The 22,814-nt window shown below is 43.5% G+C and overlaps 1 protein-coding gene across 5 annotated transcripts in view; it reads right to left on the bottom strand.

Moving 5' to 3' along the window:
- The window catches only part of BCL9 (BCL9 transcription coactivator), a 96,680-nt gene continuing 73,866 nt past the window's right edge, over positions 1 to 22,814 (bottom strand). For 4 of the 5 annotated variants that reach the window (XM_082220712.1, XM_082220713.1, XM_082220711.1 and 1 more), the window contains exons 3-10: positions 18,454 to 18,530; positions 15,997 to 16,293; positions 13,721 to 14,037; positions 10,600 to 10,789; positions 9,768 to 9,864; positions 7,351 to 9,583; positions 3,743 to 4,003; positions 1 to 2,152 (exon numbers count right to left, since the gene is read on the bottom strand). In XM_082220712.1, the coding sequence (XP_082076838.1) occupies positions 1,059 to 2,152; positions 3,743 to 4,003; positions 7,351 to 9,583; positions 9,768 to 9,864; positions 10,600 to 10,789; positions 13,721 to 14,037; positions 15,997 to 16,049 (4,245 nt within the window). In that variant the 5' untranslated portion in view covers positions 16,050 to 16,293; positions 18,454 to 18,530 and the 3' untranslated portion in view covers positions 1 to 1,058. Of the gene's footprint in view, positions 2,153 to 3,742; positions 4,004 to 7,350; positions 9,584 to 9,767; positions 9,865 to 10,599; positions 10,790 to 13,720; positions 14,038 to 15,996; positions 16,294 to 18,453; positions 18,531 to 20,448; positions 20,543 to 22,814 lie in introns of those variants that run through there. The other variant, XM_082220714.1, reaches the window with a different exon arrangement.

Raw genomic sequence — 22,814 nt, 5'->3', positions numbered from 1 at the left:
TTTTGTAAGAAACAATATATTTTATTTTTCTGACACCACAGCCCTGGCAAGTGGTTTTGTACCAAATTTAATGGAGGTTACACAGAGAACGTTTTACGCTGGGGAACAAAAAAAAAGATAGCCACAAAAAAGGTCAGGATAACTTTTAGTGTCTGTTCCACTCCCACATTAATAAAGTCACCAGGGGGGGGGGGGGTCCTAAGAAAAGGAGAACGAACAGTAAGACTACTGTAGAATGTAACAGTGTCAAAGTCCAGCCTCCTTCTGAAAGTAGCAACACTCTCAGAATGAGAAGGGGCTCTCCTACATATACTCCCCAAAAATAATACAATGTATTGCAGCTGCCAGAGGAGGAGACAGTAAAGGGAGGGGGGGCAAGATGCCTTTTTTTTTTAAGAGTGGGAGGGAGAGACAAAGGTGCTCAACAGCACTCCATAATTTGAAAAATATGTCCTTAACTTATTTTTTTTTAAGATTCCCCCTCACTGAACTTAAGTTCCTTTTGTGCTTTTCATTAATACTCTGCTCTGAGGTCGTAGTTTGGTTTTTCTATACATTGGAGTTGAAGGAAAATAGTCCAAAGTTCTGAAGATGGATTTTCCACCTAAAAGTAAACAGCCTCTCACCCCAAAGACTAAAGTCTCTGCTAAAATCCCTTTTACAATATAGTACAGTACACAAAAATAACCCCCCCAAAATAACCAAGAGTCCTGGGAGAAGCCAGTCCAAAGGACGTAAACATACAGAGAGAATGGTGCAACTTGTGACAAATGGCAATTCTCAAAATACAGCTACAGATTCTCAAAGCATGTGCCATCACAGGATATCCAAGTACACAAAAATAATTTTTAAAAAATAAATTTTAAAAAAACAACCTGTTAAAATGAATTCATTTGTTTTCAGGTAATTCCATACATTCGAGATTTCCCAAAGCATCCTCTGGTCTGTTTTTTTTACCTATTGCATGGCCAAACTGTGCTCCTGGAGCTCTCAGGCAGCCCTCAGGACCTGGAATCTCATCTCAACAAGGATCGAACCATCCAGTCTTATGTAGCAGCTTAAAACATCATGTTCCCTGGATTTCCAGGGCCTTGGCTAAATCCTCCCATTCCTACATCAGCAGCCATTCCCCGGGGTCTCATCTGTGGAGGAATCATGATGTTCTGTTGGGGTCCTATCATGCCCTGCATTGACATCATCATACCAGGTGAACCCACAGGTCCCGGATGGCTGTAGAGCCCAGTAGGAGCGCGGTCCTTGCCTGGAATCATGCCTACTGGGTTGCTCATTAGAGTGGGCTGGCCAGGCATGGTTGGTTGTGCTGGTGACATCATCCGATGGTGAGGTCCCATCATGCCTTGTTGCAGGAAGGCAGGAGGTCTCATTGGGTTGTGACCTGGCATGGATGACGCTCCTCCAAGAGAAATATCAGGTGCGCCCACCGGCCCCCCCATGCCAGCTAACGCCAGCCCCATTCTCGGGTTCTGTTCTGCCATCATTCCCTGCATGTGAGAAAACCCAGGCCCCACACCCTGTGGCTGCTTGCGGCCCGGTACTTCCCCACGAGGGAAATACTGTAGTGTCTGGCTAGGCTTCTCTGATGGAATAATCCTGGACAGGTCAAATTCTGGTATTCCAGTAGCTCCAGGGCGAATCACTTCCTGCAGCTCCGGATCGGTAAAAACTGAAGGCATGTTGTTTCCTAGGACAGTGAAAGAATCGGGTCCTCCGGGACCTCCAGACTTGCAAAGTGCGGGATCCGTTGAACTTTGGGGCATGCTGGTGGGACGTCCCAGAGGTCCCTCGCCGTGGAAGCTCATTCCAGCTGGGAAGTTGCCTTGTCCTCCACTTGGTCCATTATGTGGAAATGGCACCTGCTGGGGAGGGGACTGTACTGGAGGAAACCCTTGTGGGAAGCCCAGGCGTCCTTGAGGTACCATTGGTGGATCCTGGGAACTATGACCCATCATTGGATTGTGTGACATCAGGCCAGGGACCCCATGAGGAGGTATACTGGGTCCCATAGCATTTGGAGAGGGCATCTGGTTACTGTGAGTTAGAGGCTGTGTCATTCCCATTGGGCTAAGAGTTGGCATCGGGCCCACCTGGTTGGGACCTGAACTGCGAGGATTCTGGGGGTTAATGCCCATTCCTAGAGAGAATGGGAGGGGGAAAAGGTTAAGATTAGACCAAGTAGGTGATAATACAAAAAGCTTTCAGGAATGGCAAGTACTGCATACGTGACTTCTAATGTGGAAATGAGTAATCTATGGATAGCTAAATATCTCCTTGCTATACTACAGCCTCGCATAAAATAAGGACCACGTCAAAAGCACACCAACACAAAGAGGTTGTCCCAAATGCTGACATATTTTCTATCAGAGACCGTTGCACATACTGGAATCTCTCAATACAAAGACAAATGTCAAAGGGGAGGTTTCATGCTAGTGAAGGTAACAATTGCTGAAATGAGGGAACCCTTTCCATTGTTGACTTCCCTGCCAAGGCAACCCGGTCACACTGTAATAAGGCATGATTAAGGGTTCACACAGGACAAGGGAAGCCCCAAGTATGCCCTAGAAAACATCCACCATTTTCACCAGGGTGAATCGGAAGTATTACGCAAGCTTAAAAAGAATGGGGGGGTAACAATTTGGTCTTTTCCTTGAGGTATTCCATAGGTGACTGATACAACAGCAGAACAATGGAATTTAACCCTTCTCTAGAAGGGAAAACGATGCAAGTTTACTCCAAATCCTTCTGCAAGAAGCCACTAAAGGAGAAGGCAGTTATAGGAAAGGTCTCCAGGAATAACATTGCCTACAAAAAGAGGGGGTCCAGAACAGAGGCAGAGTGTGTCATTCTGGAGTTGCTTGGCACAGCTAAGCTCCAAATCTTCCACAACCATCTCACTACATTTTACTGTTGTAGGATTCTAGTCACTTGAACCGATTTATCTCACTATTTCCATCAGGTTGGTTAAAAGAGCAAAATAGAAGTACTACCACCTAAAGTCTAACCATCCTGGAACCTGAATCAAGATCCTGGACACACTTAATCTAAGCCTCAACACCTTTCTGTGAAGAAGAGAAGTTGTCACTCTTCTAAATCAGCTTAACATAAACTCAACAGCTTTTAAAACTCCTCTTAATCCAATTGGAGTCAAACAAAATCTGACATCATTTCTCACTTCCTTGGGTAGAACTTGTTTCTGGGTTCTAAGAAAGACCCAACTGAAACAGCCACAAGCAAGTCACAGAACACACTACATCAATATCAGAATGATTCTTAAGACTAGTAAGTAGCTCTCATGTAAGCTATGATAAAACGTGATCACTTGAGACACACAGAGACATAATCCCTAGTCTTTTTTCACAAATTACACTTGGTGTAATAGTTTGCGCTATACTTGCAAGTCAAAATGCTCCATTTTCAATGTGGATAACTACTGTTGGAAAGTTAAAACTGAAAAAAGAGAGAAGGGTATGATAATTTATGTAACCGCCTACATCAGCAGCCTCCTGCCAAACACTTGGGTTAAGTTACACAGGCTGTTTGCTGCCCCCACCTTAAGCTGTCCATCCTAGGTGAGTAGTTCCTGACAACTCAATTTCAGTGAGGCTATTTCAGTGTGTCACTGTTTTGCCACATGCAAGTTGCAATTTCATTAGCTTCTCCCTATGATATTCTCCAAACCACAGACTACCAGCCACAGCACACCTATACAGCATTTGTTTCTTACCCGAAAGATTGTTCATAGGTGGCAGGTTTGGGGAACGTGCTGGAGGAGAGTCATCATCTGAGGAAGCTACAGTCTTGATAGCATCATGGTAGAGTGGAGTAGAACTGGGCATTGCAAACTTGGACATCCGGGACATCATGATGGAGAGAGGATTTTGAGACAGAGTAGGCTCTGGGGGCATTGTGTATGGACTGCTAGAAGGAAGATTTCCAGGAAGAGTCACAGGAGCAGCCTGGCTAACCGTTGAAGGGGGTGCACCACCTAAATAAATAAATACAAGTTAGCCTTTAACAACTAGTTACCTTGCTTAGAATACTTTGGAAGTTTCACTCAACAGCTTCCTGTTGGGTCTGGGTTAAATGCCAATTTGACCATATGAAACTTATTTATATCCAATAATATCACTGGCCCTGTATTACTGACTACTCTGATGGGCAGCAGCTGTCCTCAGGCAGAGCGCTTTCCCCCAGCCCTGAAAAAGGGAACTGTGCCCCTCCTTCGCTCCTTCACCCCTCTCTCATGCATACCACAGTACATCAATACCACAAGGCAACATAATCAGGCTGTCTGCAGTTTATTTCATGTTTCATTCTCTATGACACAAACGTTACCCTACACTATATGCAACAGGAAGTTCATTTTCAGCCACACACAAGGACAACACTTGTGTACCACAAAGTCCAGGTATCTGAGGACAACCAAGCCTTCAAGATGCTGTGACACTCTTACATTGGACCAAGAGGGTTCTGACTTAAGAGGCATCAATCATAATCCCACAAGTTCACCCCGACTGGCTTCTCTGCTAATACACCAAATGCTCAGAGAAAAGCACACATCCCTATAAGGAGTGGACTTTGGTTCCCTCTTAAATCCACTAAAACAACTGTATTGCAATGAAGTTGTTGTGAGCTGTCCCGTGTGGTAGGCACTAAAAGCGTAGGATATAAAATTTTAAATAAATAAATCTTTGGGACAATAGCAAGCCATAACAGCAATAGCAACTACACAACCCTGTCCATCAATGGTCTTTCTGCATAAATGAAGCTTGAGTGTGTGTACATCAGGGACTAGATCTACTTTCTCCTGCTAACACTAGTCCCATAAGTACTTACAAGGATGGTACTATAATCTGCAGTTATGCACGAAATACACACTGTATTACCATAAACTGAATTTCAGACCTTGTTACAAAATAATTATATGAATCAGGGTATTCAGACAAATCAACCAAGAGGAAGAACTAATGAAATAACTGCGGGAAAGGGAAGAGGAGAGGCTATTTTCATACTGGATCCTTCAAGCCATTTGCTTTTTGAGAGCCCAGGTGTCAGAATCTCAACAAAATGCTACTTTCCATGCTAAATCCCAGTTTCTCAGCAATCTGGACAGTTTATTATCACCACAACTGCTAGAAAAAACTATTTTACACCCAGCAAATGCAGCTACTATGCCTGGTTTTTTGTGTGCAGAACACCAGAATCTCTCAAGACTAGAAGGACAGGCACTAACTGGATAATGCCCCTTGACATCCCTACCAGCCATAGTAGCTCCAAACATCCATGCATGCTTCATGCCATTCAGCAATGCCTGCTGCTGAGACAAAGGAGGGAGGACCTGGCTCACAGAGAGACCAGGAGAGCAAGTGCCTTTAAAAAAAAAGGCTCAATTTCATAAATACAACTAATAGTGGAGAGAACAAACTTGCCTGTGCAAAAATGTACACCCTCCAGCTATCTAATGGTTGGAATCCCAACAAACAGAACAGTTACCCTGTGATGAAGGGTATGAAGCAAAGCTGAACAGCTTGGGAGAGTTCAGAAGTTTAAACGCTATTATTAAATGTGCTGTTTCACATAAGAGCACTAACCAGCTTACTAAAAGTTCCATTTCTTATTCAACAATGCACCATGAGCTATCACTGCGTATTTTTAACACATGTCAGACAAGGTCAACGTTTTCCACTGTCAACCCAAGTCTCTCAAGCAAGATTTCATTCCAATTGTGATGGAATGAAATCAGGAGTGTCTGGATTTGTCTGCAGACAGAAGAAATGGCAGTGACTATGCATTGGCTGCAAATCTAGCTACCATCAACTAAAGCATCAAGTTGACGGAGGGGAGATGGAGAGAAACTTGTTCCAAATCTAGTGTTTTTCAATGCGGTCTCAAATGCTATTCTATAGTTTCAGAGTTATTTCTAACTCTTATTGAGTTTTATCAAAATGTAACTTAGATAATGTGTACTATTTGTCTAGAATAAAGTGTATGTAGGTCCCAATAAACCTAAGAATGTTTTATCACAGTAAAACCCATTGGAGAGCTGGGCCTCAGAGCTACAGAACTCCAAAAAGAGGGGTGGGGGAAAGCATGCCATTGCAGTGATTGCTCTGAAACAGTAGAGGGCAATGCAGTCAAAGTGTTGTCTTGGTTGCCTTCCTAATTCCTGGAATAATGTGATTTCACAGACTGAAGAGCTCCCAAGGCTGGCTCCATCAAACAACTGCATGCAAACATTGCACACCTGGGGACTTCCTTTATTAGAACCTTGCAGGATGAGAACAGCCAGTTGACTTTAAGCTATAAATCTGAAAGATTCAATGAGACTTGCAATTCTGTAGGGCAAACAGGACCATGTGAAGCAAGAGAGGGGCTTATATTTTGTGTAAAGGCAAAAACCATTGCAGAAATCAGCTGGGCATCTGCCTAAAAACCATTCACAGCCAAATCTGTGATCTAATGTTAAACCAACTTCCTCCCAGGAGGGATCTGTGAAGCCAAGCAAGACACAAAGTTTACCAAATGCTGTTTACCATCTGAATTGTTCGGTGAGGACAACCCTTCACAAAATGTCATTGTTTCAGGAATTTATATACAATAATCCTTACAATACAAAAATACTACAGGAACCAGCTTGTGATATGCAAGGGAGCTGGTTCTAAGTTTCCATGGGAGGAACTCTCAAATCTGCAACAAATTTGCTTCAGAACAAGGCAAAGGAGTTTACTTTCCCCCCTTCTCACATCTATCCCACTTTGGCATACGAGGTTGGATCCAGACATGCATGCCCTTCTGAGAAACATCTCAGATCCAGCAGAGGTTCCTGCTGGAGGAAAGGAGAGCAATTTTTGAAGTTACCCCCCCCCTGAGGCCTCCAACAACACTTCCCATGGTGTTCCAGAAGGTCCCTCAATTCCCTAGTAGCTACAGAAGGAACTGCCTCTAGCAGAGTGTTCTGCAAATAGAACTCAATTTACCCAACACACAATACACTAGTAATCGCTCCAAGTCTACCCCGTTTCAACCTAGCCTGTATACAAAAGACTATGTTTCTAAGCTAGTGAGAGTAATCAGTTTGTGCATCCATCTCTTCACAGTTCAATTATGTCCATACATCAACTAGTACTATGACAATATCTTTACGGACCCTGATCTTGTGCCCAACACAAAGCAGTTTAGGAGCGGAAAGGTAACAAGCTAGCCTGCCAAGTCTGGTGCATCAGGTTGTAATTAAAAGGAATCAGAGCAGAGTTTGTTTAAAAGAAAGGTAGCACCTTAGTGATTAAGAAAAAGTGAAGAAAAAGGATGGTAGGGAAAGTGAGCACAACTGACCTGATTCAACATTTCCCATCATGGCTGGTGAAGACATGGCAAGAGATGCTTTGTGGTTGGGGGGTATTCCAGGACTCTGCAGTGGGGGCTTTGGAGATGAAGTCCATCCAGGAGAAGGTGCAGGGAGGGACGGAGACTTGAGATGGACTGGAGAAGCGGCAGCAGAGCCCATAACAGGAGGAGATTTGATTGAAGCAGCAGCTGCTGCAGTCGGCCCTGCGAGTATCCCTGCCAGCTGGGATGGAGTCTGGGGGGACTTGAGGTTCCCGGAGGGCGAACCCAGCATGGGAGACTGGACCTGGCGCATGGTGGGGGACTTCAGTGGATTTATGCCTGGAGAATGAACCTGGCTGGCACCAACGGAAACATCCAAGGGCTTGCGTCCAAGGTTGCGCTGAACAGGAGGAGCTGTGTTGAGGCTGTTTGGGTTGCTGGAGGGATTCAGAGGTAGTGGTGGCATGTGGCTAAGCCGGTTGTTAGTCCTTTGGTCGGGCCCCATTTGTTCTCTGTGATTCCGGAGACCAACACCTGGGCCCTGAGACATAGGATGGAAAGGTCTCGGGCCCATTCCATAGTCCTGCTGGGGATGCTCACCAAATGGCATGGGCACCATTTTCTGCTGCGAGGGGAGTATCTCCGAGACACCTGGGCGCATTTTCATCATTTCCTCCGGGCCCACTCCAGCTTCCCTCATCTTCTGAGGTATCATTGGTGGATTAGAACTCATGTTGACATTCAGATTCACATCCCCCTTCATGCTACCAGGGCCCATCCCAAATTCCAAGTCCCTACCAGCTGCCATCTGAGGTGGCATCCCTTTGGGGAAGTCTCCCCTGGAGGGGCTCATGGACCCTTCAACCGGCATACGTGGGAAGATGGGGTTATTGCCAGGCTCCATGTGTCTTTGAGAGGGAATCATCCGGTTCATTTCCATGCCAGGCCTGATGCCTTCAAGGCTCATGCCAGGGGGAAGTCCGAGCTGTTTTTCTGCCAGCTGCTGTTGAAAGATCTCCTCAGGCAGGCCCTGAGGATTGGGGAACCTCTCCCCTCGCCCAGGCCCACTGAACACACCTTGCCCAGGAGGGAAGTTTCGGCCATCTGGCATTTTTGGCACATCTTCCGGCCAAGGGACACCTGAAAGCCCAGGTCTAGAAGTGGCGTTTGGGACATTGGGACCCTCTATGTCAGGGTTTATCATTCCAGCAAACCCAGGCAGCCGCATCTGACCACCAGGCACATTGGGATGGGGGGCCATGCCCCTTGGGGGCAGTGAATGGGACATAGTCATACTTTCAGGAAAGGGCTCTGGGCCCCCAGGACCCCAGCCCTCACCTGGGGTCATCTGGTATGGAGGTGGGGGGCCTCTGACCAATCCTCGAGGCCCATGCTGGTGAACCATCATGTCTTGTAAAGAACACTGCTGTACAACCTGCTCCTGCTTCCTCCTCTTTTCTTCGTAGAACTCCTGTTGCAACTTCAGCCAGGCCACCTGCTCGGGGGTCATGTGATCCAGGTGCTCTGGTCCTATGGGACCAGACTGAGAGTTTAAGGATGGTGGCCCAACTTCATCTGGTGAGAAGGGCATGTCTCGGTGCCCTGGAGGGCCAAAGGGAGCCCCTCCTTCTGTCCGGGGTCCTGGCCCTTTACCTAAACTTTGGGATTGAGCCATCAAGGCCTGTATTGGCCCTTCAGGCTTCTTTTGGGGACCATCCAGCACTCCAGAATTGGGCGGGGGAGGCCCAGCTTGGCCTCCAGTGAACTCCTTCTCATCTGGGAAAAGCATACGCTGAATATCTCGCAGAGTCTGCAGGGAACGTTCTCTATGCTCCAGCTGCTCCTGGGACAGTCCATCTGGATTTTCACCCATATTTGGTGGGTCCCCACCAGATACCTGCTGGTTGGGACCTTTAGGGTCCGCAGTGGAACTGTTACTTCCTTGGGAAACTGGACTAACGGCTCTATTACTGGGGGTTGAAGTTTGCCCAAATCCTTCAGTTTGTAGAGGGGTGGAGTTTGCAGGACTTCCTGCTGACATCACTTTACTTTCTAATCCAGGATTGTCCTGCTCAATAGGACACGGAGGGCCAGTAGGTTTGGGTGCTGGTGCCGGCACTGGAATGGGTGGAGTCTGCTGCATTTTGGCATTCTGGGGAGGAGTCTGCTCTTGAGAAGCAGGCAGCTGCGATGGAGCTTGGGGCTTTGTATCATTTCGAAGTGGTGGAATCTGAGTGTTCTGAAGAAAAAGGAAGACAAGTTAGTAATTTCACATGGCTCAAATGAAGCCTAGTTCTAGGGCAATAAGGAAGGCCAAGCTCTGAGTTCACCTTTCGCCAATCATGCTTTAACCATTCTGTCAAACCACTGGCAGCCTCACCCCTCCTGCCCACACTGTCTTCTCCATCTGTTAAGTTACTTACCAAAGGTGCAGTGTTTCGTTCCACCTTGTTAGAGATGTTCTGAATGTGAAAAGATACAATGGTTTCCACTTGTCCTTTCAGCACAGCTTCTGCAGCCCTGAAGACAAACACAAGCAGCTGAAACATCACAGGGCATGTCAGTCCCTGTCAACAAAAGTCTGCACCCCTTTCTGTAATTGATAACATGCTAGCTGTCTTTTTTCTTAATCGCTCTTCATAGAAAGATTCCAGGACAGTGTACAAAACTAAGCGAAATTCGCACAATCAAACAAGATACAAAACAATATAAAATATTAAGAACTAACATCAGGATAAAGTACAATTAAAAAGAAAATAATCTAAAATCTATAAAATCTTGGCAAATGGAAAGGTCTTCCCCAGTGCAAAAAGCTTGCTGGTGCCAGGCATACCCCATCCCATTAAAAATGGCATTCCAAAGTCCGTCAGTTACCATTCAGTAGGCCCTCTTTATGTAAACGTAATATACCTCTACTAAAGAGGGCAACATCTAACGAAGATGTTATTTTATGATTTAATTGGTTTCTATACCACCCTCTATCAGGGTGCTTTACAAATGCACAATTAAGTGCCAAATTGTCCACAAGGCAAAACACAGTTTTTCATTTTCCTAGAAGGATTCTCTTTCAACGTAGAACACACATTCATGCCCTTCCTCGTATGATGTGATGGAGATACAGGTACCTATTTAAGCAGATATGGTTGCAAGTGGAAGCCATGAATGGATATAACTTGTCATCATGTATAAGCAACAAGCAGAACTAAACCGGAGGCTTTGGCTACTACATTCAATGTAAACTAAAGTGTCACTTACTTATTAGCCATCTCTGTTGAAAAGACATAGACCACTTTGGATGGAGTCTTCTGCATACTACCTGGCTCTGAAGGGGCCGCCTGACCATGAGAAGGCGTGGAAGATCTTGGGGCTGAGGCATTTGAAGGAGCCAAGGAGTGTGCAGTATGCTGGGACTCTTGCGATTTTGCATGGTCAGCAGAGCCAAGATCTGAAACGGAAGTAGTGGAGAGGTCTCAGTCTCAAGAAAGATAGCAAAATTCCATTCCCATCTTTCAGTAGCTCACTTAGTAGCACTTTCATTTTAGATACAGTACAATCACCCACCATAAGATTCATTTGTTCTGGCATTTATATAAGACAATTATTTCTTATGAATGCCCATCCTAATATTGATAGCTGGCATTTACAACTTCAGGCTTTTTCTCCCATTTGCACCACAGCTTCTACTATTACACTTTGTGTGATTTAAAATCCAGTCATTCATAGTATACTCTTGTACATTTGTCAATTTCCACACATCCACAAGGAAAACTCTTAAAGAGTATTTTGGCCTGAGGGCCACATTCATCTTTGGCCAATCCTCCAGGGTCTGCATGCCAGCAGCGGGTATAGCAAACCTATACACTTTTAATGAAAACTTCCGTATGTGTGCGCACACAAAGGACGTGGTTTCACCCCTCCTCAGCTGATCCATGAAGATTCCCCCCCCCCCGAAACAGGAAAGGAGTGATTCTCCATCCTCATCAGGGTACCCAGCTTCACCCACCAAATTATTGTGCATGGTTCCTCCCCGCCCCCATCACCATTGATGCCAAAAGTCATTGGGATCTCGGGGGCAGAGCAAGGATCAGTCACAGCTGTTGTAAAAAAAATCTGACTGGTTTCAAATGAGGAGTGTGTGTAGAATCCTCCACCGGCAAAGCTACTGAACCTTCCACATTGTTCAGCTAGATAACACTTTCCCACAGTTTGCCTCAAACTGAGACGGCCTGCCCATAGTTGTTTAGATGTTTTAGTTTAAGACATACTGTAAATTCTACCAAGGTAAGACTAACCTAGGACAATTGCTCCCACCTTGACACACCAACAATGACAACAGCACACAGGAGATTGTTCTTAGAAGCTTTACACCACTTCATTGCCTTTCCCAAGAAATACACTAGAGTCAAATCCTAGAGTCTACTCAAAATCAGTACAAAGCTGATGTGTAAGCAATGTGCAAGCTGATGTATGCATAGGCCAGAGCATTTTGGCTGTATAGATTTTCTCAGCATATTTAGTGTAATATTTTCACATTCAAATTGCTCTTACCCAACACATGAGACATGGGGGTTGGTTCGGAGGCTAAGTGAGATTCAAATGGTTTCCGAAACTTTAAGAAGTCCACACCACACAATACACAGTAATCAAGTAATAAAGTTTCAAGATCCACATATGGCGAGACAAAACACTTTTATTTTATTTTCTTTGCAAAACATCATAAGCCAAGTAAAATGAGAAACAAGTCATGTGTTGAAAAATGTGCCGATGGGACAAAAAATGCCCTAATCCTCAGCTATGAACCCGTCATGATCAAAGCGCCCCAAACTCGAAGGTGCTGCGCAAAAATTAAATACACAACATAATCTCACCTGTAGGCTTGCAATCAAATAACAGAAGGGAAAGCAAAAAGTAAAATAAAAGAGAAGAAGAGGAATTTGGGGGGGGGGGTGGCCAGATATAATTGCATGCTTCAGCTCACTTGAATTCAGCTAGTGGCCCCTGTGAATATCTTGAACCCAGCAGCCTCAGGACTGAGTAGAATTCAAGCAAAGCGTGACACATTTGGGCTTATGTGGAGAACACTGGCCACTATCACACGAATTATGTTAGCCACTGAAGACAGTCCCAAGCACATGTGATTTACATAAACAGCACTTCCACAAGTGCAACAACACTCGTAAGACTAACATGAACAGTCCCTATGATATTCCAGGCAGAACAGGACTTCTGAGATTGACAGATTAGAGCTGCATTCCTGTAGTCTAAGACACCATACAGCAACAACAGAAAGACTTTCCCTACCCCAATCAAAGCTATATTTCAAGTGGGTGGAAATGATGGTCATCAATTATAAGCTGTGAAAATATCTGACTGCTCAGAGACCAGCCTTACTGAGCTGGGATATACAGGAACAAGCACTACTCTAGAGCAAAAGTTCCTCTCTGGGGGCTAAGATCCTCTTACTACTTCCATCGTATCCTGAAGTGGGCAAGGATGCACAGCATTAATCTAGTTCTTCCCAACCTGTGAAACACAGACTATTTATCATCTGTCCTACTCCAAATTTTGTTTCACAAGCTATTGCTTTCCTTATAGGCCTTCTCCAAGGGGACTAATGTTCCTCTACCGAGGTTTTTAACCCTCTCTATCCCAAGAGGGTCTCAGTGGATTAACATATCTATGAAATGAACATGTCAACACAATGAAAAAACAAAAATACCCATTTAAATATCCTGCACACAAACAACAGATTGTGTCATTTTTGAGAAGCAAAGCAAAACCCATTCTTTTAACACTTACAGAAATACAGGCTCAGATTTTGATGGCTGCTCCTTATGCGACATTACATAATTCACTAGAGATACCCAAGCACAGAATACACTCAGATCATGTCAATTACGAATGGCACTCGGGCCTTTTTATAGTGTGGTGTTTGCGTTTAAACCTATGGAAAAGACACCCTCTTCCTGAGAAAATGAGACCTTTGCCTGCAGCGGAAGAAAGGTCCACCGCTAGGCACATATCAAAACTGACCACAGCTTGCTGTGGGGTTCGTGGGACCTGCCTTCTTATCAAACAAATCAAACGAAACACTCTTGAAAAGGCAAATTGTTTGCCTCTTTTTACACTTGAGGAACTATTAGTTTAAAAGGGGGTCACTGTGACAAGTTTCAGAACATGTGCTTTGGCAGGAAGCTGCTTTTTCCAAGTCTTCCAATCCAATTGTCAAAAAACTTCCTCCATGCCGATATACAGAACTGACTCATTTTGGCTGGTACAATATCTAGGGTTCAGAGCAAGTTAAAAAAAAATCACAGAGCCTCTCAGTAAAAGCTGACACCCACTCATTTTTCTGCCCCTTCACATGTAGACATACCTTTGATTTCAGATTCATCACTGGGAGTCCCAGCATCTCTTTGTTCAAATGAGTCCGCTGAAATGCTCCTCTCTCTCTTCCCTTTCCCTTTTGAACCATTGCCAGCCCCGTTCTTCAACCCCATGCTTCCTCCTTGTCCTGGGAGCACTTTTGGTGTGTGGCCCCCACTCTTGGGGTCGCAGGGAGAGGGCTGGGATTGGCCAGTTGAGCCCCCCTGTTTACCCTGGTTGGAGAATTTAGAGTCCAGCTGGGGGTTGCCAGATGGGGACATCACTGTAGGCGGACGGACCATCACCTCCTGCTTTGATTTGGGACTACTGGAAAATAAAGGTGGGGAAGAAGAGTAATTTGTAATAAAAGATATAAGAATGCCAATTTACACAGCAGTAGCCACCAGCTCAGCTTATTTTACAGAGTGTGGCCAGCACCAGTAAGTTAAATTCATCCACATGCATATTGTCCAGCAGCTATCTAAAAAAATGCCTTATTATCCAGCTTGAGGTATTACTACTTAAGCAAACAGAGAAAGGCAGCAACTACCCAGATCCTAGGAACCAGTCAGTCACATGGGGATGTACCTCTGTCACTTCTGTCAATAAAGACAATGGTTTCTATGTACAAAGACATGCCTCACACTAAGACCAGCACAAAGCAAATAAGCAGGGCACCATAAAGTTCACAATGCCACCCATCTGGATTCAAACAACACAGCTCAACTGTCGGGGGGGGGGGGGATGTTTTTCCATGAAAGTTCAACTGAATTTATACACAACTCTGAATTTCTATCCATTACCTGCCAGCGGAATGTAAGTTTTAAAAAGGCTCGTTTCAGTTACTTTCAACTGTTAGAGGCAAAAATTGCATCTTTCTGAAAACAAGTGCAAAAGAATATTGTAAAATAGCACTGAACTAGATTTCATCAGCACAGTAGATGTGGGGGAAATATATCAAATAAAAAGAGCTGAACCTCAGAACTGATCCATAATTATAGTCAGCAGCCACAATGTATATGTAGCCAACTTGCATGAAGAGGAACACACCAGATCAGGGGTAGACCTCCCTGATAATGGAAGCTGGTCTGTAAGATCACTCAATTTCTTTGACTCGTAGATTACTTGAAAGAGCTGTAAGATGCACATGAGTGGCAGAAGATATGAATCAGCTCTCAGATACAATGTAATAAAAAAACCAGCAATAAAGATGAGAAGGAACCCACCTGCCCCTTCCCCAATCCAATAATATACACAGGGTACAAATGTGCTTCTGGGCACAATTATTTTGAAACGGATTAGGTCCAGGATACTTCAAGGATCCCCTCCACTCATACCATTCCTAAGATCATAAGGAGAGACCCTTCTCTGTGTCCTATCAAAGGTAGAAGTATGGCTGGATGAGATAGGAGAGAGGACTTGCTCCATGTCAACAACCAGACTACCATATTCATTTGGCCCATGGTTGGTCACTTCCTACACAGCTTTTCCCCCCAGTTACTGAATAACTGTTTTCCCCCAGAAGGCTTTTATAATATGAGGCAGATAATGCTTTTTATGATTTTTTAAACTGCTAACTCTGCCTCTTTTGCAATTGTTTTCAACCATTTTCATGAAACTGGTTTTTCTATATTGTAAGTTATCCTAAGCGGCATGAAGTTTGGGGTATTAATGCTCTGATAAACTAATAATAATAATAATTAAGAGATCTGGTTACCTCAGGCAAAATAGCTACAATTTCCATTCAATTTTGTGTTCTAAGGATGTTTCTTTGCACTTCTACTTATTTGGGGGGGGGTGTTTTTGTTCCGTCTATACGAAGAATATGCTTCCCCCCTGAACACCAAGACAGAAGTGACATGGGAACACTTCCTCTATGTGCCAATATTTACCTTCCCCGTAAAATGGAAGTGGAAGCACTGTGTGCTGTCAAGTGGAATGGTCAAAACTGTCACCCTCTCAAAGGCTGTTTTGTCAAATTAGAGGATTATGCCAGAGATACTCAATGGGGGCAAAAAACAACAAGAAAACACAAGCGACTACAAAATCAAGAACCTCAAAAGAGATTGCAAAAACTTGTAATTTCTTATGAAATATCATATAAAGGCAGAGAGAACCAGCAAATGAAGAGAATTCTCCATATCAGAATAAACTTGAATAGCACTCAGCAGAGTGGGGTTCCAATTAAAGTACAGAAGGCAAATAGCGATTCATGTCATAATGCCACCAGAGAGACACAGAGAGAGGGGAAGAATATATATATATATATAAATGTATGCTATTTACCTCTGGGCATTTCCTGATGGGGAATTTCTCACTTTGGGGTTACTGGAATGCATTGACAGAAATCCTAAGCACACAGCCACACGCACTGAGGGGGGCTTCTTGTCAAGTTCCTCTGTTGCTGCTGGCAGTTCTGAAGCACTTTCTGTCCCTTGCTTTCCTCAGTGCTGTCGGTCTGCTTGTCTTTTTCCTTTTTGCTTCTCTCTGTTGTTGCACTGGGCCTTTCCCTCTCGCAGCTCCAGCATTCTCCAAATGTGTGACTCCTGCTGTTGTGAGGAAGTCTCGCATCTCCAGGGCAAACTGAACCAAACCCAGTCAAAGAACCAAAAAAAAGACTATTAAAAAGGGGAGGAATCTAGAACTAAATGAGATCAGTATATGGCCTTTTTTCTCCACCTTTTTAACTGGAAGGGCAAGATGAGAAAGCTCAACCAGATGGAAGCTGAATGTACATTCCGATTATAAAATAAATGCTTTTCCGGTATTAGCTACGTAAGCAACAACCAGGTGCGCTAGATCTAACAGATGAGAGGGAGGAAGTTTCTCTGTACTCCAATCCAAGATCATGTACAAACACATTTATGTGTAGAGAAGCAAGTTGCTCATATCAATCAGTTCAAGCTTTCTAAAAGTACTATGCAGGCCACATCACTGCAAAAAGATATAGCAACATTTTTAGAAGATCACACAATTATTAGCACATCTTAAAAACAGGTAACAATTACCCTAGTGAAACACAAGATGGTGATGGGAGGAGGGATCATTTCATGACTTCTGAATAATCAATATCCACCATCAAAATTACTGCATCGAAGTGCTAAGTATCCTATGTCAAAGTTGCTAGGCCCAATTTTCTAGACTATTGTCAATAAATACTATGTCTCAATCTACATTTAAATGAAAAGTTAGAAACATTGAACATTATGGTGTTTGAGCAGATTTTAACACAGGGCTTATTCATCACTACTATTACTAAAGGAATCAAAAATGTTTTTCTTCTTCGTGCTGAATAGTTTTGGAACAATTTTATATCAGATTCAATTTATTATCACAGTTTTTATATCAAAACAATTTTTGTATCTGAATGAAAACTAGATTACCAACCTCTAACACTGGATGATAATATTCAAATTAAGTATTTTCTCATAATTCATAAGTTTATAAGCTATGAAGAAAGTAAAAGTATAAGAAAGTAGTATTTACTGGTCAGATTTCTTTGAAACACAGCAGTATATTTTGAAAGCAAAAAAAAACCCCTTTTGTGCTGCTGAAACATACTGCAAGCTTTTTCATATGACAATGTCGTAATACTGAATTTTGTCACTCTATGACACAGCATCAACATATCTTAATATCAGAAGATAGCAACAGGACATTTAAGTTCTTTTCCTCCTTCTACCATTCCTTCCAAGTCTGAAGGAAGGAAGTCCTACAAATTTGGCAAAGGATCCCCATACTCGAAGTGCGTAAGGCAACAGAGATTTTAAAAAGATTTATTATTTTTGCTCATTGCAAGGAGAGGAATGTGCCAATTAAATTTCAGATAAGGTCACAGGACAGCTATTACTAATGCTGATGCTTAAGAACCTACAAGAAATACAATCCAATCTGCATTACCGGACTGTTTTTGACATAAGCCATATACAGAGTTATTGTGAGATCTTGTTCTCACAAGCACAGGACTCATTCTGCCTGAGAGCATATGCTAATGCCCACAAATGAGACTTGGTGGTTTTGAGAAACTGAGACTTCTAGAAGCATTTTTAGTAGAAGTGGACAGGCATGCTTATTTAAACATTTTGGATTGTGCCACATCTGAATCTGCTATAAACCAGGCTGTATTTCTACCCCTTCACCCGTAAAACACTCAAACACAAGATGGTAGGCATGCTTTCACTGAGGACAAAAGACCATAGCAGACTACACAGAATATGAAGCAGGAGATGAATTCAAACACTCCTGTCTACTACAAATCATCCCAATATAATGGGCACTAATTTCACTTATCAATCCCAAAAGGCAAATTTTATTATTATTTTCTAGGTTAATGAAGCTAAAATGCAAGTCATCTTTTGGGACATGTTGGACAGGGCATATGTCTTACAGAAAAGCAAGCTTTGCCAGCCTCGTTTCTGTTAATGCCACTGTCTCAGAAGAAACAATCCACAAAAGTTACTTTCAACCCAAAGTGCAGAGATCACTGCAATCAGGACATCAATGGTCCATTCGTTCTTTTTGTAATATACTTATTATACGCAGCCATTTGACTTCATCCCTGGAGGCACACTCCATTGTCTCTCGAGACAGACGGATGCCAACAATATTATGCTGTCAAATGTTACAGCCAAGCAGACCATTATTAAAACCAATTTCAGTAGCTCATTCTTCAATATAATGTAGGGAACCCTGTATTTCTGCAAGCCTTTTGGCCTGTTCCCTTTGCTTCTAAAGGCAGCTTACCAGAACTCCAGTGTCACGACATTGTACTGATCATCCTGAAAATGGGTTCAGAAGCCCTTTGTAGACAAAAAGATCACCTGAAATAAGACAAAGCTTCATCAAGCAAAATCCACAGCAAAATGAGTTTTGCCCAATGCAAAAGAAGATACACCCACCCAGTTTTGGAAATACAGTGCCAAATTAAACTAACTAGTTCCACTACTGGAAGCCTGAACAAAGTCTCCTGTAGCGCAACAGGGGGGGGCCCATACCCCTCAATGGCTTGAGGTGTGTGTGTGTTGGGAGACCCCCTCCCACAACAGAGCACAAGGGGGGGAAAGGGGAGATTGTTCCATCATGCAAGCAGAAAGCTTGTGCTGACAAAACATTGTTAACAGCATGACACTGTGTTCCTCCCACCGCATCTGGAAGCATACAGTACTTGACAGCTTATCTGCCCTGATGTTTAAGGATTGGTAGACAAGGTGTATTACAAAAGACCTGCTAAGGAGGCAATTGCTCAACAAGTTGCACTGAAACAGAAGAACTGTCTCATCCAAATGATGGAGAGATGGATAGAAAGAGGGACACAATCCTCATCCCAAAATTAAAGATGTAGTGGTACGTAAAGAATGCTTGAGGGGAACAGAAGTCTACTGCCTTGAACAGAATACTTGTTCCAGCAGTTACGATCCTCTTTTAGCCATTTAATATCTATTCTGCCCAACAGTTAATGGGAACAACATTCAACTCTGAATTGTTATGTTCTTTTCATAGATCCATTGAAATACAAACTAGATACTCTTGAGCCAGGTCTGAGGTACAAAACACACAGAAAAAAACAGGATAGATCCTTCATGCTGCTGCTATTGAAAGGGTGATCACAAATGTGTCATCCCTGGATCTGTAGCTGATTAAGCAAAAATATTACAGCCTACTGCGCCAGCCAAGTTTCAGTGACTGATATGTAATTTCTGAAGAGATCTAAAACTTGATTATGACCTAGACCTTCTGCTGCAGCATTTCCCAACTGGGGTACAATTCTAGAGAAAGGGTGGGTCAATATTATTTTTAAATATTGCATGTATTTTCAGCATTTTTGTATTATGTTCCAATTCCATCACTGTCTTCGTCACCTACTATAAGATACAGAAAGTTGCTCTTATCTATAAGATATGCTATGGAAATGATTCTACAGTGCTAGAAGGGAACTCATAGCCAAGCTACTGAACAATAGCTGGAATACCCTTTGAAACCAAGAGGCGAAGAAAAATAGAGCTCAACTGATGCAAAAACCCAAATTCTTTCACAAAGTATTGCTAGCTTCCTTGAGTCATGAAAACTGATGGCTCTGCTGCCTATCTTCCCTTTTGTCCTTCCTCTCTCATTTTCCCCCCTTTGTCTTGTTCTCTTTTGTGCAGTGACTGTGTGCATTGGAGTGAGTGTGTCTGTATACAAAAGAAAACTTTATCAAAACAGATCCTAGACAGAGGAGGAGTCTAGAGATGGCACACTGATGAATCTAAGATGGAAATGCACAGAGTTCACACCTTAGAAGAGGCACTTCCACATTCCAAATAGGAATGCAGTGCATCTGCACAAATATGACAACCCACTTCTATTTCAGCAGCAATACCCCAACAGATGGTAAAGCAGCTCATGCTGAAGCTGGAAACCTTACTGGAATCAAAGCAGAATGCAACCCAACAGTATATTCAATCCCAGCAATAAACCATCACACACAGTTCAAGTGAGCAAGATCTACATAGCAAAGTGCAATATCTACCGAGGGCTCCTAGAAAAGACCATTAGTAGCAGTAGTGGTAGTAGTTAGAGCATTCTGATTTAGAAAATACAAATTGGAGACCTGTGAGCAGTTGTGGATAGAGTAGTAAGCTGAAAAGCACAAAATGGTTAAACTGCCTGTTCAACTAGACCTGAACCTCAGCAAACTAGTAATTGCTAAATTGGGATTAGGCTCATCTAGCCCTGAACCTAAACAAGATGTGTACTTACCTCTCCCACCCTGCTCTGTACAGGAGTGTTTGGGTGGAGAATTGGAGTCAGGGTAAATGTGCGGACACACATGTAAAAGCATCCAGCCAAGTATACAAGGAATAAAAGAAGTGACTAAACTGTAGTCCAGATCCAGCATAGCAAACTGCAGAAGTTGCCCACCAACTCCTTTGACCTTAGCACTGGAGTAATGAGTGGCTAGGGAAACCCAGCCAGATGGGCGGGGTATGAATAATAAATCATTATATTATTATGAGAGCAGAAGTAGTCAGATAAAGGACTCTGCCTGCTATTTAAGAGACTGATCTCTGAAGCACTTTATCTCCCCCTCTCAGTGCTGTGGAGCTCTGCCTTGGAAATAGGGGAAAGGGCTGTGTGCACGCTAGCATGTCTGAGAGTGTGCTCAGTGCCTGTATGTTGGGTAAGCATGCACACATGCATATTAAGTATGCACAGGGCATTACCACGGCTGGCATGTGGCCCTCAAGATGGGTGGCTAACCAACAATGCAGCCCTCAGGTGAAAAATATACAGTGGTGCCCCGCATGACGAATGCCTCGCAAGAAGAAAAACTCGCTAGACGAAAGGGTTTTTTGGTTTTGCGTTGCTTCGCTAGACGAATTTCCCTATGGGCTTGCTTCGCAAGACGAAAACGTCTTGTGCTTTTTTCTTAAAGCCGCTTGAAGAGGCGCAGTTGCGACGGGCCGTGCTTCACAAGACGAAAAACATCGCAAGACAAAAAGACTCGTGGAACGAATTATTTTCGTCTTGCGAGGCACCACTGTATTGGCCACTGAATGTGCTATTTTCATTCAAAATCTTGGAAAAGATGCAGCTATATTAAACCACTCTCTCTTATGAATCAAAATCCCTGGTTCGCGACAGGTTAAAATTACATCATGCAAACTTTGGAAGTTGCAGGTTTCCTTTATGGCAGACAAAGAATAAAGGTTCCACAGCACACAAAGAGAAGAAATATTCTCTCCCACTCAGTGTACCTCTTTTCTCAGATGATTAATAGAGTTTGAGTTGGGCAGAAACAACTGTTAAGAATACTGGATGATGAATGGCCAAGGGTTGATATCTCTGACATACAATGTCCTATGATAAAGATCTATAAGCAGAGACTGTCAATAGTTCAATAAAAAATACATTATGACAGACACCCACACACACCCTGGTCTGCAAATGCTCAAAGTCCATGTTACACAGTTCCCATACAGTTCTTTAACATCCACAAAATATACCAATGAGGTACGTAGACTTGGAAGTGTAGTCTATATGATCTGTTTTCCAAGTATGTGGCAGTTTAATTGCTTCTGCAACACAGTCTCCTTCAGAGGACATTAATACACATCTCCAATGGAGACTTTCCATGCCATGTCTATCTAATACTGACTTTTCAAGAATAAAGGGCTTTTAAAGGTAAAGGTAACGGTACCCCTGCCCGTTCGGTCCAGTCTTGACAGACTCTAGGGTTGTGCGCTCATCTCACTCTATAGGCCGGGAGCCAGCGCTGTCCGCAGACACTTCCGGGTCACGTGGCCAGCGTGACAAGCTGCATCTGGCGAGCCAGCGCAGCACACGGAACGCCATTTACCTTCCCGCTGGTAAGCGGCCCCTATTTATCTACTTGCACCCGGAGGTACTTTCGAACTGCTAGGTTGGCAGGCGCTGGGACTGAACGACGGGAGCGCACCCCGCCGCGGGGATTCGAACCGCCGACCTGACGATCGGCAAGTCCTAGGCGCTGAGGTTTTACCCACAGCGCCACCCGCGTCCTAGAAGACCTATAAAAGAAAAATGATAGCAGAGGAATGTAAAGGTGGCAGCACACAGGGAAGAATGCAACAGGTTTCTCTCCATCTTGGCAGCTCACTAAGTTTCAATGCAGAAGGTGTACACAACAGGTACTTTAAATCTAAAACTGTAATTTTGCCTGCTCCCACAAGATAGATAATACTACATGCCAGGAAAAGGTATTCCATTTTTAAAAAAAGAATATGCAAGTTTTCAAGTTACAGAATTTGTCACACCATGTAATCATAGCTTGTATGCAGTAGAGAAATGCAAGTAATGTAGGTGAAAAATGCAAGTAATGTATGGATCTGTGTGTTTCTTAACCGTGCAACTGTGTGTTCCAGTTGTGCCTGGTTGGCAGGAGGGTGCAGAGAAGAGAAAGCTGGAACCTTAATATCCTAATGGCACAATGAAACCAAGTCTACACAAAAGTAAGTCTGACTGAATCCAGTGGGGCTTATTCCCAGTTAAGTAGGACTAGGATTGCAGACTAAGTCCCCTATGTTGAGAGATATTGAAGAAATGTGCATATCAGGAATGCTTTGATTTCATTTCCTTGCAGATCC

Source organism: Podarcis vaucheri (genome assembly GCF_965113315.1).
Source record: "Podarcis vaucheri genome assembly, chromosome: 4".
Taxonomy (NCBI): Eukaryota; Metazoa; Chordata; class Lepidosauria; order Squamata; family Lacertidae; genus Podarcis; species Podarcis vaucheri.
Note: the sequence above shows the minus strand (reverse complement) of the source record. Positions and strands in the feature narration are given on the sequence as shown.